At 50.2% G+C, this 19,689-nt stretch overlaps 1 protein-coding gene across 1 annotated transcript in view; it reads right to left on the bottom strand.

Annotated features, from left to right (window-relative positions):
* Positions 1-19,689, bottom strand: part of DLGAP2 (DLG associated protein 2) — a 718,648-nt gene that overhangs the window by 540,418 nt on the left and 158,541 nt on the right. The window contains exon 3 of the mRNA XM_079909047.1: positions 13,197-13,251. Coding sequence (XP_079765173.1) covers positions 13,197-13,251 — 55 coding nt within the window. The remainder of the gene's footprint in view (positions 1-13,196; positions 13,252-19,689) is intronic.

Genomic DNA, 19,689 nt, shown 5'->3' with positions numbered 1-19,689 from the left:
AGAGGGCCTGCGTATCGTGGGACGGCAGGCGTGCACACGGCGCAGAAAGGAAATGCGTGCTTCCCCAAACTTCTGCATCCTCCCTGCTACCCACCCCTCAGGTACTAGGGAAATCCTGAATCAGCCCCACAGGGGAGCCGCGGTCTGACCCTCTGGGCTCCAGGGCCTGGGGGTGGCTCGCCCCCACCCCGCTCTCTCCTCGCCCTCGCCCCCCTGCAGGTGGGGTCGGGTGTACGTGTCGATGTTGGACAGGTGGGAGGCTTGACCCCAGCTGAGCCTGAGCGGACGCCCCTGGCATGTCGGGGAGGGCTGCCTGGCCCCCGGCCTGAGCGCGTGCATGGCCGCTGGAGCCTGGGGCTGGCCTTGCTCCCGGGGCCTCCCTGCCTCTGGACCACGTCCCCCTCCGATGTTGGGGCTCAAGGGGGGAGCCCAGCTGAGTCCGGCCCAGGCACCTGCTCAAGGTGTGCCCTCCTGTGGCGGGGCATTTAGGCACCACTGTGACTGAGCCGTGGGGCCAGGTACTCGGGCCAACGCTGCTCTGGGTGTTTCAGGCTGAGGTCACCACCTGAGTAAAGCAACCCTCCCGGCGTGGGTGGGCCTCGCCCATCAGCCGAAGGCCTGAGTGGAACAGAAAGGCTGAGAGAGAGGGGCTTCTCTGCCTGATGACCCTCAAATTGGGACGCTGGCTTTCTTCCTGCCTTCGGACCTGAACAGAGACACAGGCTCTCTTGGGCCTCGAAGCTGCAGACTGTGGTCCTTGACAGCCTCTAGAACCACATGGGCCAAAATTCCTTATAATAAGTCTAAATCTCTCTCTCTAGAAAGATAGATAGGTAGATAAATACATAGACTTAGACACACACACACACACACACACACACACACACACACACACACACTCTTGTTCCATCGCTGGGGAACCCTGACGGCCACACCTTCAGACGGAAGCCACGGAGTTTCTTGTTCACCGTGGGGAGAACCTCGAGGTGCCACAGAGCTGCCTCTACGTCCATCCACGAGGCCTCCCAGGTTGCCGGCTCCTGGCCCACCTTCCACAGACGGCGTCCTTCCGTCTTCCTGTCCCACGGTCCAGAGAGAGGAATGTTCAAGATAAAAGGCGAGGGCTTCCCTGGTGGCGCAGTGGTTGAGTCCGCCTGCCGATGCAGGGGACACGGGTTCGTGCCCCGGTCTGGGAAGATCCCACATGCCTCAGAGCGGCTGGGCCCGTGAGCCATGGCCGCTGAGCCTGCGCGTCGGAGCCTGTGCTCCGCAACGGGAGGGGCCACAACAGTGAGAGGCCCGCATACCACAAAAAAAAAAATAAAAAATAAAATAAAATAAAAATAAAAGGCGAGCCATACCTGGTGTAAACACCCAGATACATGCAAACATCCAAGCTGCCACCATCGTCCTGCTCCCGTGTCGCCTTCATTAGCAATACGATTATCATCAGTTCTTCAACTACTGAGATCTTCAGATGCCTGAGTTTAACAAACAACTAAGAACAGTTGGGAGCAAGCAGACAGGTCCCTTCCTGAGGCCCCAGAAACGCCCTGCTGGTGCCTCCACACCTTCGTCCAGGTGGCACCAGTGTCCCTCCTGTAACTGACCGCCAGGCTGCTCCCCACAAGGCCAGCTGGGGCCCCTCCCTGCGGTGTCCACACCTGGTGCTCAGAGGCTTCTGGTCAGAGACCACCGGTTTGCTGCCCCTCTGTTGCTGTGAGGACGGAGCGGGCCTCATGGTCCATCCACGCTCTCAGCCCAGGAGGAGCCCGCATCCCCAGGGCTGACTGACCCAACGTTACCTCTTCAGGACGTCGGCACTCATCCCTCCACAAACGGTGAGTCATCGGCTGACCTGGACCCAGTGGAGCCCTCGGACGTGTGACCCGGACTGAACACCAGGGGACGTCCCCACGAGGCCCCCCTCCCGATGTGCACGCGCTCGGGCTCACGTGCTCACATGTCGTCCTCAAGGTAGGGCTGATGCTGTAATTTTATTATACGGAACTCACAGCACTGTCCACAGCATCCGCCATCTATTCCAGGGACACTGAACTGGTCGTCCCTTTGGAAGGTAACGTTGGCTTGAACCGACCCTGGACTCACTCGTGCCCAGCAGCTAAACTACTCGTACGTGTGTATAACAAACCTTCGGCTTCAATTGTTTAACTATTTTTAAACTAATCTCTGCGACATTTCCCCTAATTGGTTATGCTTTTCTCCTATGTTATTTCTCCAGTAACAGGACACCAGTCGCCTGATAAAGGCACATGTTCAATTCAGTTCAATTTAAAATCGCTGTTATCAACTGCCCACCATGTACCTGTGCTGGGCACACCCAAATCAGTAAGAGGCCATCCTGACCCTGGGGAAACCTACAGATACCTTTAAGAAGATGCATGAAATGTCACCACTGTGTCCTTCTTAGCAAGCATCCTACGTGTGAGCATCAGCGTGAGGAACGGGATGTAAGGCGGGAAGCTGTCATTCTGATCCGGGTGGACGCTAACGAGGAATGATATGGGAGATGCGGGGTGGCAGCCGTGCTGAACTCGTCCTGGCATCAGGGTCTCCACACCTCACTCCAGAAAGTCTCCACCACTGGACCTGGCACACAGGACAGCCCATCGCCGGCTCCGACGCAGGTGAGACCTGTCGCCCGGGGACCAAGCCACCAGGACACGTGAAGGTGCAGCGGGACCCTCACCAGCACCACCCCCTCCCAGCCTCCATGTCCCATGGGAAGCACCTCCTCTTCCTCTCACTGTCTGTGTCTCAGTGCTTCACACTCCCGCACGTTTTAACCCCTGCTCGTGCCAGAAAGAACTGTGCTATAAATCAAGTGTTTGCAGCATGACTCACGTGCCCCGAGTCCCTGCTGAGCAGTGAAACTGTGCTGCTAAATAAGCAAGCCTTGGATGGAAACATCAATCACCGTCTTTATCTGGTGCTTTCACCAAACTTTAAAGCCGGGATATTAAAATACACACGAAAACTACTTCCACTGTGTACGGCTTGTGGTTTGCAAACAATAAAAGCGTCTCACACATGCACACACGATCATGCTGGCGCGTGGATTCAGGCAGAGCTCAGAAATACTTTTTACTTATCTTGAAAACCTGATAAAATAATTTTCATCCAAGATGAAATAAATTCATTATTTCTTAAAAAGCTTTAACCTTTAATGCAGAGTATTTTTACAATAAAATGACTTCCTAGCATTATTTTTAAATGCTGTTTTTGGCAAATATTAAAACTGCCTTGAAACCAAAACAAGAACTTCAGTGTGTCTGGAATAACTTTCGGGATCCCTCTCACATCAGGAGTTCAGGGCAAGCCCTCCCTTTCCTGAAGAGCACCTCCCTCTGAGGACGCAGGAAACTGTGACCCATCCCAGAGGGGACGGTCACCAGGTCAGAGGACAGAGCAGGCTTCCTGTCTAAAGTGGTATCTGCCTGGCAGCTCTGACACAGCCTCTGCCGACTTCCACCAAAGTACACGTGAAAATGAGAGTGACGCACCCTCCTCTGAACACCAGGGCCGGTGATCACCTGGCCATGAGAGTCAAGAAGCAGCGTCCGCTAACCCGATGCCCACGGCAGGGGGGAGCCCTGGCCCGGCCCCCCCGCAGGGTTCTGGGCGTGCATTCTTTCTGTCGGAAGCTCGGCCTGCAGGCCACTTCCACGCAGGACCGGCCCAACATCAGGGAGCTGGCGGCTCTCTTCCCCAGTTCTATGTCCACTTGGGGAGGACAGGCTTGCAGAGGCGAGCAGAGCCAGCAGTGACCATGCCCTTGCATCAGGGCACGGCGACCACCAGCACGGACTCCCCTGGACAGGGCTGCAGTCCGGAGCACCTGGCATCCTCACAGGCAGGGCAGGAGGAGATCCCCCGAAGGACAGATCCCCCGCAAGGGGACACAGAGAGGCCACCTGCAGCAGCCCCAGGCCTCTCCCAGTACACACACAGCTGGAAATGCCACACACGCACACACATGGGAACACGTCAGCGTGACGGGGTCTGACCAGAGCTTAGGTTCTGAACTTGGAAAGTGGGCTACAGAAACGGGAAAGAAACATTGAGAACGGCTAATGAGACTAGTCTGAGACGAAACAAGATAGAAAGAGATGAACATGGCGCGTCAAAGAAGGAGTGCAGTGAAATAAAAAGCAACAGCTAAATTAAACCTGTGTCCGGGCAGAAGCCGCAGTGCAGAGAGGTGAGCGTGTCCAGGAGGACGAGGTGAGGTGCGTCCCGGCAGGATGGAACGCTGGCCAGGCAGCAGGACCGAGGCAGGACAGCAACCATGCTGACGATGCAGAGCCCCCTGCCCCCGCCGGCCAGCACCTCCTCCTTTAGGGAAAGAGGAAAGACTCCGAAATACGCTGCAAAGCGCACACATCCTCACATCCAGGCCTGACTCTGCAGCCTGGCGCCCAGCCCACCAGCCTTCTCAGGGACGATATTTGGAAGATCCCGGGTCACACGTTGAGCCAATTTCAATGACCACGTCAAATCCTGTCAACTCAATATCAAATTATAGTGCGTTTTCCATATCAAGGTTTTTAAACATTAATTACTTTTTTTATTGAGGTGATATTGGCTTATGGTATATGTTTCATGGGTACAATACTGTATTTTGATCTCTGTATACACTACAGGGAGCTCCTTTCAAAATACAGCTTCCGAGGCTTAGGGTACAGATGGATTTAAAGGTGTTTTTAAAAATAATATGCTTTGATAGTTTCAATAACTCATAAAATATATATCAGTTTATCTTCAATTCAAACTAGTTTGTCTTAACTCAAACACCTGTATGTCTAAAATGCACGAAGGAAAAAAAAATAAAGGATGTAACAATGTTTCTTTAGTTAAGAACTTAAACCAGCAGCTGTGAGTTAACGTAACTAAAGACAGGTCGACGGCAATGGCCACTTTATGGGCGGTGTCACCACAGACACTGACACTGACACCTCTGGGTATGTCATCACACTGTCTTTTACAAGGAATCACATGCTGCCCAAGCCACTTGATCAGAGAAGGTCAGGGAGTAAACGTGGACGCTACAGAAGCCCATCTCTCAGCAGAGGCTTCCGACGACTCTGTGCACCGTAATTTCTACTAAAGGCTGACAAGAAATTACCAACACTCAGAATTTTAAGGGACCTTGACTGGCTGCAACCAACATTTTAAACCAGGAGCCTTAAGCCTGATATTCTTGCACATCCCATAAGCATACTTGCATCCCATAAAATACTTGCAGAATTCAGCGGAGACTGAGGTTCAAGGTTTGGAAATGCTCAGAAGGTTGAGCGAGTTCACTGAGATTTAAACCCATGATTCCAACACCTCATCTGTAGCAGCGCATCTTCTCCGTGGCTTCATATACACAACTGACCCGAGAATTTGTCCCCAGAGGTCAGGACACGGTCACGGTGTCAATTAACTTGGTAACTTTATCCACATTGACCAACTTTACTTCACAAAAGAATCTCCTAGGTGCCGTCCCGGGATGATCACAAACAAGAAGAATCGAGGCTGGGAGAGGTCTCCTGGGGAAGCAGGTTCTCCCTACAGGGGATACGGCTCGGAAGCTCAGGTCCCGGGCGTGGACGCCGGCAGTGGACACGCTCCTCTCCGCTCACCCTCGGCTGCAGCTGCTGCAGCTGACGCCCTCGCGTTAACTCACCTGCTGACGCTAACAGACCAGACCCAGGTTCAGCATCTAGAGCAACGACCTGGGCACTCGTCCCTCTGCGGGTCCACGGCCCGGGCTGGGCTCGGCCGGGCGTCCAGCGTAGGACAGACGGCAGGAATGGCTCGGAGGCACGAGGCGGCTGCACTCACGCCCGCGTCCCGGGCCTCTCCCTCCCTGTGGAGGTCCACCCCCCAGACGGCTACCCCAGGCCTCCCACTGGCCACACCCGCAGGCCTCGCTCGGAATTAGACAGCATCATTGCCTCCTAATTCTCTGGTCAAATCAAGCCCGAGGCCGAGGCCAGCCCAGGTTCAAGGGTCGGGAACTACACCCTGCCTCCTGATGGGGGACCTGTCAGGAATTCTGGATGTTTTCAACCCACCTCTCACCGTAAGCAAGCTCTGCTGCCTGTAACTGGATTCCTCCCAATTGGAAAGACGTCTGAAAGCAATGGCCCAACAAACCTTGTGGCGGTTCACACAGAATTCACAGGGTGCAAGAAGAAGAGAGTATCTGCTCACTGTAAGCGTGCAGTTGACGGGCCAGGGCTGCTGTGGGCCCCAAATCCACAGGTTGAGCCCTGGCCCCCGACCTGAAGGTGTCAGGAGGGGGCCTCTGGGAGGTGATGAGGTCGTGAGCGGGGGCCTTCGTGGTGGGATTAGTCTCCTTGTGAGAAGAGACCCCAGAGAGACACCCGCTCTTCCCTCCACATGAGGACACAGCAAGGAGATGCCTCGACACTCCAGGAAGAGGCCTCACAGGGACCTGATCTTGGACTACAGCCTCCAGATGGGAGAAACAGGCTGTCTCAGCCCCAGAATGGACTCGGCGGGGCCGCCGAAGCTCCTTCAGGGAGCAGAGCCCAGGGCCCCTCAGGAGAACCAGACGCACCCTTCCTGTGCTCCTGTCCCTCGACTCACACCACCCCTCATCCGCAGGAGTCTCTTTGGAGACAATGTTCACGTCCAGACCTCAGCAAGTGTTAGTGGGGAAACGGACCAAATGGATGACATAAAAAACTGCTTTCTTATTTACAGCCCTTCACTCCTGAAAGTGTGTGGCTAAGTGTTTCATTCTTCCTCGCAAGTAGGACAAGCAATGCAGAAGCTCGTGACTCCACACGTGTCACACATCTCACACCTGCCAGTTGTTCACCTTCTCCAGGAAGGGGCACATCCTGGAGACCGGGTGCCCTTCTGGTGCAGAGGATGGCCAACGGCACGATCCTGTCCCTACAGGTGATGCGAGCCCCGGGGGCACCTGCAGACAAAGCTGGAGGTCTGCCTGAAGAAGCGGTTTCAGGTCCACCTGGCATCTAAGGTATAAAGAGCTCACAGCCCCACAGGTCTGCCCCATGAGCTGGGGCATCGTTATATCTGGTGTCAAACGCCAGGTTCACTCAGGAAACATCTCAGCGAAGAAGCAGCCACAGAATGTTCAGCCTTGAGCCACAGAACTTCCTGTCTGCACGTGAACCCGGCTGTAACCGTTAACCCGAGTGAGTAAGTACATCACTTGCTCAAGGGTGAGGAGGCCAATTTCCGCTCTGCACAAAAGCATCTGCTCCAGGTGAGCTGGGGCTGAAACCCAGCCTAGCTCAGGGTCCTCACCTCCCAAAGGGCTGACCCTCCCACATGGCACAAAGATGCCAGCCAGGCTTTGAGTGGCCCCCAGGGTTAAGAATAAACTGCGTGGAATAGAACATTTCTGGCCTTAAAACTGTGGATCCACAGCCTTTCGTTCTGGCGGTAATTTACTAGCATGTCCAGTTTCCTAATAAAGCCTTGTTCAGTGCATGAAATAAAGCCCTTTAAGCATATGAGGATTTTATCCCTCTCCAGTCGGTGGACAGCAAGGGGGTGAAGCAAGGGGAAGCATGTTCTCACCCCAGCATGGTGGGATCATCAAGATACAGGCTGGAAGGAAAACCGTCGTCATGGCTGAGACATTCACTTTCCTCATCCAGCTCAGCTCGGCACTGCCTTAGTTATTCTTAGTTTATGAATCATATCATCTGGCATCCTATTTGCACAACCACCATTCTTTTTGGAAAGAAAAAAGGCATTATAAATAATTTCAGTCTCTGGGTAAAAGAAACTTACTTGAAGGATTTGATCTTCCAAAGACAAGACATCTTATGTTTAACCTAGTAAGTTACAATGCTATTCACCTGGTGTTTGGAAAAAGCGAGGCATCCCAGGTGTGAAAATGTTCCACTTGACTGAACATCTTTTCAGCAACAGAGCCACCTGGTGTACTCCCCCATCTGGCGTTCTGAAGCTCCAGAGGCCCTGCTGGCAGTCCCTCCCCCTGTGCCCCTGCATCGGGATTCCCAGTCTACACCAGTTTGTTCTTTCACCATATTTCATGGGAAACCCACACTTGGAAGATGAAGGACTTATTAAGGGTCATGATGGAATCATATACTGACTCAGAGTGAGAACCTGCATTTGGGTCTCAGCAAAATACTCAGCAGCTGTGTGACAGTGAAATTCACGCACAGCTTTGGGTCTAATTACTGATGTGCAAAACGGGGGCAGCATTTCCTATCTCACAAGAAAACAGTAGGACTAGCCAGAATAAATATAAAAGACCTTATAAACCAGAAACACTGCAAAAACACAAGGCATAACGTCCACCATTCATGTGAGAACTTAAATTGAACACAGGTCACATCACTGTCTACACAGATCTTAGAATCACACGTAAGTTAGGCGTGAAATTAATGAAACAGCGTTTTATTTCCCCAGATACACTCACTGCCAAAATCTCACCGGACCCGTCACTGGGCACAATTTCTCCTTCAGACAGGTCTGCAGCAAAGGGAGCAAACATACTCACTGATTTTCCTTCACTTGTCCATGTGACATTAAAGGTTTTTTATAACCTTCGACACAAAAGAAACTTAGGGGATTTAGGACTCCTCAGAGCAGCCGTTCCCACGATTTCAACAGTTATGTCCCCTCTGCCTTTGACCTCAATATGAAGCTTCCCATGGCCGTCCACATGGCAACAGCCCTGCTCACCGTTCAATACTGTGTAACTGGGTCCAGTGCCCCAAAGGCGTCTGAACCCTCGCATGACGGAGCACACACACTCAGCCCCCAAATACAAATGCAAGAGTACTTACTATGTAGCTTTTTAAAACTAAGCGCCCCATTGCAAACGTTCAATTTTAATCCCAGATTTTATTTCGCCAACACACAACGGGACAGCCTGCCCCCACGGGGGGAGCACAGGCTGACCACGGCCCCTGAATTAACCCCTCAGGAGTTGGACACAGAAGCGAAGGCGAGAGCTAGGCTCGCTAGCTCTGACCACTGGCACCAGGTTCAGACCACTGGCATTCTGTCTGCTACTGGCGCCTGGGGACAGTGAGGACCCCTCCCGAACCCATGTCCAGTAACCACGGCGAGGTGTGTACACCCCAGACATGGGCCAACACCCCACGCGGCTTCCCGCCCCCCTCGCACCAGGCGCCTGAGGCTGGAGGTTAAGTGCCGCCAGCACATCACTGGGGGGAACCCAAGGTCAGTAACACTGAGTCTTCATGGACACCACGCCACAGGCTGGCAAACACGCAAAGATCAGTGACATAGAATATATGGAAAGTACTTAAAATCTTTCCCCCCGGTTTTTATATATAGCTTATTTCACAATCATTCTGCGTTCCCTGTGGAGATATAATGTATCTCAAAAGTCAAATACTGCCACGTGCTTAACCTGCTTGACGCCTCATTATTTAGTTGTTATTATGAAAGTCTGCATAAGTAAGTACCCCTGCCGCTTTACTGCAAAATCAGTCATTCTTGTAACTTCCAGTTATTTGTACCAGCCGAGTAGGCTGTGTCCTGATAGACGGGGGAGTAGATGCTGTGAGACCACTAAGCTCAGGGGCAGTACCCAGCCCACTGTGTCGCCCAAAGAAAACAGAATTTACTAAGCTCACTCCTGCCTCGGCTTGATTGTCCCAAATGGCATGGAGATTCCGAGGGAACGGCACTGACAAACCGATACGGGATCCAGACCACCAAGGACTAAGGAGCCCCAGCCCCTCCACTGGTCGAAGGCACACCGTCTGGGAAACACGCTCACAGTCTGCATTCTCTCCTACGGGAGGTACAGCAGACGCGTCACGTGATGGTCGTTACATGTAAGTCGCGTACGAACCCGTGAGACGTGGAGCGGCAGAGGGAAGATGAACCAACCTGCCAGCCTCCCACTGCAGCGAAGGGCCTCCCCAGCTCCTGGCCCTTCGGAGGCAGCTCCTCCCAGACGGGGTGAAGGAGGTCAGGACCCAGGGACAGCCTCTCAGCAGCCGTTCTGACAAAGGTCATACTGAGACAGGCTGGGCCCCTGTGCTGCAGGGCCTGCACCTGGACACACGTCTCCTCAAGCAACAGATACAAAGAAACTGTACAGCACTGAAAATAACTGCATGCTTGTGCAGTTGGGGCAAATTCTGGACAAGATACAAAAAGACCAAAAAACCCAACTGCCACGTCTGAGGAGCCGGGAGCAAAAGCAGGGAAGAGGACGACTGAGCCACCAGAACAAGGGAAGAGAGTCAAGGCGACGTGAACGGGAAGAAAAGCTCAGAGCCCGGGGCGGGTCCGTGCATGTGCGCGTGCGTGTGTGATGGGGCAGGTGTGTGCGTGTGTGTGTGTGATGGGGCAGGTGTGTGTGTGTGTAAGTGGTGGTGCAGGTGTGTGTGTGTATGTGTCTGATGGAGCAGGTGTGTGTGTGTGTGTGTGTGTATGTGGTGATGGGGCATGTGCGTGTGATGGGGCAGGTGTGTGTGTGTGTGTGTCTGTGGTGGGGCTGGTCCGTGCATGTGTGTGTGTGTGTGTGTGTGTGTTTGCGTGGAAGTTTCCTCCTTCACAACAGACACGCTTTATGCACCCAACTCCCAGTGTTTCCAAGAAAAACATGAAAAATAAGGTCATCTACAGAGGTGCTCAACAGAATTCAGTCTGGTTCTTCACATCATATGAACCAAAATGATCACAGGTATCGAAATAGCAGGAGAAAGGATGAATTCTGTGTCCCACAGCAGCCAAGCTGACCCCAGAGCGGGGCGGCCTCATTACAGTTCCCCGCAGCCCCGCTGAGCGTATCAGCAATGAGACACCAGAAAACAGGTGGGTCTTCTTCCAGACATTTAGCTACAACATACGTAAGTCACTGGAGTATACAGTACTTCTAAAATAAGTAAAAATCAAACAAAACGAAAAGCCATGATTCATCCCAAAGTCGATCTTTTTTCTAAATTGTGGTCAACTACATGTAACGTACAGTTTACTATCTTAACCATTTTTGAGCGTTGAGTTCAGTGGCGTTAAGTACATTCACACTGTAGTGGCACCAGCGCCACCAACACCTGCAGAATGTTTTGTATCATCCCAGAATGAAACCCTCTACACAGTCCAAAGCTGATCTTCTTAATCAAAAATTTGAAAAGTCTTCTATAAAACCACTAAGGTAAAACCAAATGGCATTCAAGTTCCTAAGGACCCTATTTGCCATTAAAATGCAAAAGCAATACCACCGTGTCTGAGTCTGAAGAAATTTCCAAACATTTCCTAAATAAGTAAGCAGCTTCTGACATATTAGATCAAATTATGCGGGAAAAACTAAAATTCTCACATCTTTCACCTCTAAAAGCTGTAATTTCAGCCAATTCCTCTTTCTCCCCATTTAATATGATTCCTTCCCATTTCCGCACCTAAGGTCACAGCCTCAAGTCCTCGGCAGTGACTTCAAAGTGAAACACTATTACATAAAAATATTTTTAAGGAATCTGCCTAGTGGATGGCATCAATATTCAGGTCATAATGGAAGGCAGCTTTCTTGGTTCTAGAGGTTGGTTACCTGCATTCTTATGAAAAGCAAATAAAGTGTCTCAATTTGGAAATATCTGCTATGTGAACTTGAAACTTCTTATACAACAAACTGTCTAAAAATAGAAGAAACTCATTTCAATATTTAAAATGCACTCAGATCCCCACAGAACAGTACTTAACTTTTAATTGATTTTATCATTATTTTTGATGCTTCTCAGAATCAGTAATGACTCACCTGGAAGAGAGAAACTTATCTGGAAAATGCATTCCAACTTTAAATTGTGTTATACTCACAGTTGTTGACAGACACAGTTTGCAAAATCTTTGTTTCTTCACGTGTGACTTGTTCATATTTTCATGACTAACCAAGACTTTCAGAAAATAGAAGGAGGCTCAAAAAAAAATCTAACCACGTTCTAAACAAACTTCCCTATAAGCAGTGAATTTGTTCACATTTGCAGCTGAGACGTAATTGATCGGGCAGAACCAAAACAGAGACAGGTCTATGCACTTTTTTGAAAAATAATAGAGTCGGTAATATAATCTATCCATAATCATAAGTTAAAAAAAAACTAAGATCTTATTTTTCCAAAATACTCGGTGTTTTACATTGGACTGCATGGTATAAAACAGTGCCTTGTAAGTTACGAATGGGACCCCAGTAAACAAACCAGCAAGTCAAGATGCTGTTTATGATAAAAGTAGAGAAATTCCCAACAGATTACATTCTTCTAATTATCACAGAAGAGCCCATTCTGATTCATTCTGTTTAGCTAGAAAACACATAAGGAAATGTCAGAAGCGTCTGTTTCATAGCCCGCAAAAGTATCCTGGGACACAGACAGACATACTTGGCAGGACACAACTGATTCTAGAAATGAATAAACTCTGATAAAACCCTGTGCAAAAAAGAAGCAGCATCTCGATCTTTTCCTCAGGACTTGAGTCTCTGAATAAAACACTTTAAGTTAGAGCGAGTGAGACCCAGATCCACAGGATAACACGCTTCACATAAACAATTCTCTTTGTTTAACTTGAAAACAGCGAAGTTCCAAAGGATTTTTTTTCAGACTTTTTTCCCTCCATCGTGTTTCCTTAAAAGTAATGCAAACCACCTTACTTACAACCTCTAACCACACATACATCTGCCTGACAATGAGAAATCACAGGGTCAGAGAATCTCCCACTTCAAGGTATCCATCCTATTGTTTGATTCATTGAGGTCCTCGAGGTTTGAAGAACATGATACCTGGCCAGTTCCTACCCTGATTGCAAGGAAAGCCTTGACTGCAAACAGGCCCCAAAGCCACGCCACGCTAGCCAACAATGTGGTTTGCCTTAATAAATACCATCCACAACGGAAACAACTTTGAAATTAAGATATTCAGCTTTATAAGACGACCGGTTTCCCTTCAAAATCCAAGGCAACAATCCTCTGAATCTATTTCCTTCTTCAAATAAAAACAGGTCTCTGAGCTCCAGTCACAACTCACTGTAGAACTGAATCATCCGTTTGTTTTTTGCTTGTTTCAGTCAATATATAAGACAACCACCTTAGAAAACCAAGATATCTAAATTATGCAATCACATTTCTCAATTTTCCACGGATATAACACCAAGAATCTCAAACCAGAAGAACAAAATGCATTTACCTGTGTTCCTGTCTGGTAAGATACAGCAATGCTTCTGCAGAATGCCGGGCAAAACCTGTTTCAAAACAAATAAATAAAAGACATGTGGTTATCATTCAGGTGGAGAGAGGCGTCTCATTAACCGTTGCAAGTGTTTTTCTAATAAGGCCATTCAATGTTGCACAGTCAACATGCCCAGAACGATCTAACAAATTAAACAGTACTGAAAAATTCTGATACATACATTTTTCATCAAAGAGGTTAATCAGATTAGGTAAGTGTTCTGATCATATATGCTGCTCCTGGGACGGTAATGGAGTTCTGTTTAATGTATGTCTCTAATGGGTCCTCAAAGCACCTTGAAAGCTGCACTCGGGATGTCTACAAGAAGGCAAATGGGCCCTCCAATTCTGTGATGGCTTTTAAAATACGAGATGCAATTAGAGCCTGAATAGGGAGGCTTCATGGGGCAGTTCCTTGGGTCCATCTTCTAGGATCTAAGCCAAGACGCTTTTATCAAGGATGAGTCACAAAGAAAATGTGAAAGAAAAGCCTGTGTTTACACACACAGTTCGGCAGTAAAAGGTGAAGGAAATATCTTATTTGATAAGCAAAAGGAAGGTGAAAATAATGAAAAATGGCTTTCCCAAGAAACGTCAGCGCTGTAAGGTAACTGCAAAGCGCAGACTTAAAAAGAATTTGTGACTGAAGAGATCTCTGTGGGAAGATCTACCCATGAGGCTGCAACCATTCCCCAGACCTCCCCGATTACAAACCCCAACCTTCTCAGCCAGGAAGCATGCGTTACGCCCCCCTGGAGCAAATGAATCGGGCAGTGGAGGGGAGAAGCGGGTGTTGCAAAGACGCTGCAGTCTCAACGCTGCCCTCGACCAGCGCAGGGTCTGCTGAGTATACAACGGGCTCTAGTAAACATGTTCAATGAATGCAGAAGTTTTTCTCCAGAATAATGATTCCCTTCCCTTCCACGCTCTCACGATGCCACTACGTCGAGACAAGAAACCCTGGGACCATGTTTGACGCTCATCTCTCCCAGCCCTTGATGTCCTACTGTGCAACACACACACACACACACACACACACACACACACACACACACACACACTTCACATCCTGGGCTCCTTGTAAATCTGCATCCCTTCTGATTCCAAAGCCGACACACCCACTTCCAGAGGGACGCTCCTTGGCTTACCTATCCATAGTTAAGACTATGGCCTAATCACTGTCGTAAACGTGGGATCAGACAAGAACAGTCGATGGGTGCTAAAGCTGGGGGGGTTTTGATGAGGAGATCTGAGTGGTTTTAAAGAATCCCCGCACAGGGAGATCAGCTCGGTGCTTTGTGACCGCCTGGAGGGGTGGGATAGGGAGGGTGGGAGGGAGGGAGACGCAAGAGGGAGGAGATATGGGAACATATGTATACGTATAACTGATTCACTTTGTTATAAAGCAGAAACTAACACACCATTGTAAAGCAATTATACCCCAATAAAAATGTTAAAAAAAAAAAAAAGAATCCCCGCAGAGCCCCAAGGGATGCGAAAGAGTAATAATTACACCCGAGAAAGGCGTGACCAAAATGAGCATCTCTGTGAGAGGAAGTGGGCGGGGCTGAGGGAAAGACCCCTGTACAGCAGGAGCCTCCGCTGCCGGCTACACAGCACCCGCCGTCTACACGGCATCCTCCGTCTACACGGCACCCTCTGACTCTGGGTCCTGGTTTTCTTTTCCTAACTCTTACATTTGGAATTATTTCCAAATATAAAGGTTTTTTTGAGTTTTGCTCTTGTTCCTGGACCATCCTCTGCTCTCTGGGCCCTTCTTTCCTGTGTCATCACTTTCGTCGGCCTCATGAGGAAGCCAGGTGGGCTCCAATCAATACGCCACTTTTGGCTGGACCCCCTCGGTCCCCGAGGCTCGTGGACAAGTGAAGAGCTATGCTGTTTAAACAGGAAGTAACACTGTTCCACTGTGAGATGCAGATGGCAATTCAGTGTCAGGACGTTACTACATGTTCAGTCCAATGGCACGTTGGCGAAGCCACCTTAGCTTAGTCCCCAGAAGAGGCCACGTCACCTCCTAACAGCCGCCCCTACCACGTCGTGTCGCCAGGACGGCCGGTCCCACGAGGGTGTGGGGATGCTGCTCACAGGTGGTGGTAGCAGGAACGCGGAGGTCCGGTGCCTGCTGGCGTCTCCCCGTGAAGGTTGGGCAAATCCTGTCTGTGACCCCTGGTGCTCCCTGCTCAGCTCCCCGCAGGCCAAGGATGCTCGGTGCCTCTGGCTTTGAAGGGTGGAGGCCCCGAAGCCGCTGCCCGGACGGAGGGCGCAGCACACACGTGGGCCCCGTGTCTCTGCTCTCACCTCCCAGGCAGCCGGCAGGGTGGACCGAGTGCACGCGAGGAGGACACCAGCCAGAGTGGATGGGACAGACGTGCTCAAGGGCAGGCGATGTCAATGCCCCGGATGTCGGGGCCATCACCGCACACAACCCTGCTCGTGAGCACGGGCGCGGGCGAGGCTGCGGCAGGAGGGCCAGAGCTGGGGTGCGGGTCAGGACTGCTCCAGGCAGGCGTTCAAACCCTGGGCCATCAACCGGCAGGCCTGGACAGGAATTACAAGGACCAAAACCGGTAAAGTCACACCAGCCAAGGGGCAGAAACCGCCTGCGTGGGTATCGCCGGGGGCCGTATGCAGACTGCAGGGATCCCGTCGGGGACTAGGGGCCGGAGCCCTGGAAGTCGCATTCCTCTCAGCACCTGGGCTTTCCTCCAGGTTCCCCGTGGTGGGGTGGTGTCCCCGAGACCCACTGTAGGGGGCGCCCCCTCAGCGGCACTGTCTGCGCCCCGCGAGGTGCTCTCCCCACAAAAACGGGCGTGAGGAACCTCCTGGAGACGCGGGTGTCCATGACCTTGACTGTGCCGAGGGGCTCACAGGCATGTACAAGTGTCCAGACGCAACAAACCGTGTGCCCTGAATGTGCGCGAGCTTTGTACACCAGTTATACCTCAGGACACTTGATAACAAGGTTTCTGCTCCAAATTCTCCGTGGATTTCTGCTGCGCCTTTAAACACACGTGTGTGCACACACACGCACGCACACAGACACCGCACGTCTAACGAGCTCCCAGCACTGCTCACCTGCTCAGCCCGAAGAACCACCGGCGCCCAGGCTGCGCCCAAGCAACACGGCCATGTGTCTAATGAAACCGTCCCGTCGGTGCACGTGGTCAAGTTTTGAGTGGGCAGAGTGACCACAGTAAAAATCCACAGGCACAGAAAGAACAGGATGGGCGAGCACAGAAGAAAGAGGCTGCAGCGTGTCTCTGTGAGATACACGGCTCTCTCAGAAGAGCTGGCAGTCGGGGACCCGGCCGCCTCCGGAGAGGTGCCTGCAGGGGCCCCAAGGGCAGGAGCGAGGCCGCTGGAAACCTTCACCCAGTGCGGCCCCTCCAGGTGCCCACACACGCAGCCCAGCCCCTCTCCAGCCACCAGAGAACGAGCTGAACTAGGGGAAGCCAGAGCAGCGCAGGCTCCAGCGGAGCCCTGGGTGAAGACAGGAGAGCTAATGGCTGGCTGGCTCCCCTGAGCCCTCCTCCCACCTTCCTCCGGAACGAGAGGGGCTGGGCTTCCCGCCACCTACCCTCACCCTTCCATTCTCCTCTGAAAAACAGAAAAATACCCCCTATGACGTGGGCCTCCAAATGGAAACTCTGGCTTCCCATCAGGTCCCTGTGTGGTCAATTCCACCAGCCAACAAGCCCCACTCATCCACCAAAACGTTGTCCGTAAATTTTAATCTTTCACTTAATTAGGACTTACAGCTGAGGATTACCACACAGTTAAAGAAAACTCCCACTGTGAGAGACACTAAAACAGACAGAAAACTGGAATGAGAGAAAAGCGCAACATTACAGGGGAAAAGAGAACATTTCAAATAATGATAATTAATATTTCAGAAAGCGAGAGAAGATATTTCGTCCGTGACTCAAGAAAAAGATGTTAAGTTTATGAAAAGAAAATTCACAGAACAACAAGGAGCTTCGGGAAGTTAAAAACAGGAGAACCAATTTTTTTTTACAGAAAAATAAAGAGTTGAAAAATATTCAAGGAAATCAGTCAGAAGGTAGATTTTTAAAAAAATACAGAGAGTTAGGAGAAAAAAAGAGAGAACAGAAACGTATTTGGCCATCCCTGGAGTATCTGACCAACAGCTCATCCAGAATGAAAGGTCCACGAAGCAAAAGGGAAGACAGCACCGACAAGCCACAGCAGGCCCCGTGTCTAAGGGACAATTTCAGACGACAGGACCCCAGGGCGCCCAACACAGAAGGACCAGCCTCACGCACACTACAGGGAAACTTGAGCACAAAAGGAGGGTTCCAAACGCACCCAAGTGCACGACACTGGATGCCAGGAAATGTGGGAACAGGGCCTTGGAAATTCTAGGGGAAACTGCCCCCAACATCGGCCATGGATGAAAGAGAGAGGAAGGGCCAAGGAGGAGAACCAGGTCTTCCTAAATGACCCGCCGAACCCCCAAGAGGCTCCTGCCAGAGGACGTTCTCTGTGGCCGCCGCGAGGACCCGAGGGGTCCAGAGGCGGGGGTGTCACGGAGGGTCAGGGGTCCCAACGTGGCGCCTGGGCGGTGGGCCAGCACGCGGGGTGGGGGAGGGGATGTTGCCCAGACGGACAGCAGGCTGAGGCTGGACACGCAGGAAAGAGGTGAAAATGCGATGGAGACATTAAAGAGAAAGCCAGGCCTTTTAAAAAAGGCAATTAACGGTGAATGAAAGATGTTACCAAAAAGGCACAATCCTATCAATTTAATGTGATATAAGTACTAACTATTAATTTATCCCAAAGTCAGGATGTAGCCACATTGGGCATTTGGGGAGGGGGAGCCCCAGCCTCCCCCGGCCGCAGCGGGAAGTCAGGGGAGGGGGAAACGGTGAAAGAATGGGGACGGCGTCTCTGGGTCCAGGGCAAGGTATGAAGGGGGTATGAAGCAGCTGACTCTACCCTCTATCATAAGCCTCTTAAAACTACTTCTCTTTTTATAGTATGTACACGTGTAAATTAAATGAACTTACAATTAACTCACATAAAGTAGTGCATGGTAAGTCTGCACAATGATTTTTACAACTACAGGAAAGCAGTACTAAAATGTCCTTAAGGAGAGAAAATTTAAAACGACCAAGACCCTATTTGAATTCATGTACTTCTACTAGACATTTTTACATCTATCTCATTACAATTTAGACACATCTAGAAACTCAGGCTTCACCTACTTACTCAACACACACACCCAGTAAATCCAGATAAAAGCAAACACACAGTTAAAAGCTAGAACAAAATCCGAGCAAACCCAGCCCTGACCCAGAGTCACTTTATGTTTATAAAGGGACATGCAATAAGGAGTTAAGAATGAGGCAAATGCTTATATTTAAGTGACAGTAATGAAAACAGTGTGGTGCTGGTGAGAGAAGAGACAAATGGATCGGTGGAACAGAAGAGACCCCCATAAACATAGTCGACTGACCTTTGACAAAGGAGCGAAGGCAACGCAATGGAGCAAAGACAGTCTCTTCAACAAACGGTGTCGGAACAACTGGACATCGTGTGCAGAAAAATAATAATAATCTAGACACAGACCTTACACCCTTCACGTAAATAAGCTCAAAGTAGGTCACAGCTTAAACGTAAAAGGCAAAACTATAAAACTCCCAGAAGATAACGTGGAGAAAATCCAGATGACTTGGGTGTATGGTGATGCCTTTTTAGATACAACACCAGAGGCGTGATCTGTGAAAGAAATAATTGATAAGCTGGACTTCATTAAAATTAAAACCTTCTGAAAGATGCTGTCAAGAGAATGAGCAGACAAGCCACAGGCTGGGAGAAAAGACACATGTGATAAAACCTGTGATCCAAAATATACGAAGAGCTCTTCAAACTCAATAACAAGAAAACAAACAACCCGATTAAAAAATGGTCCAAAGACTTTAACAGACAGCTCAGCAAGGCAGACATACAGATGGCAAGTGAGCAAGAAAAGATGCCCCACATCGTATGTCATCAGGGAAATGCAAATGAAAACAACAGTGCGACACCACTACACACCTATCAGAATGCAAACAGCACAGACACTTTGGAAGACAGTCTGGGGGTTTCTCATAAAAGTAAACATACTCTTATCCTATGATCCAATAGTCAAGCTCCCTGGTATTTACCCAAAGGAACTGAAAACCTTGGTCTACACAAAACCCTACACCCTTTATCCACAAATGCCAAAACTTGGAAGCAACCAAGGTGTCCTTCAGTGGGTGAATGGATAAATAAACCGTGGTCCCTCCAGACAATGGAATATTATTCAGCTAAAAAGAACTGAGCCTCCAAGCCATGAAAAGACATGAAGGAAACTTCAATGCATACGACTGAGTGAAAGAAGCCAATCTGAAAAGATTACAGACTGTATGATTCAACCCTATGACATC

This window comes from Stenella coeruleoalba (genome assembly GCF_951394435.1).
Source record: "Stenella coeruleoalba genome assembly, chromosome: 21".
NCBI classification, from domain to species: Eukaryota; Metazoa; Chordata; class Mammalia; order Artiodactyla; family Delphinidae; genus Stenella; species Stenella coeruleoalba.
This window is presented reverse-complemented; position numbering and strand designations above follow the sequence as displayed.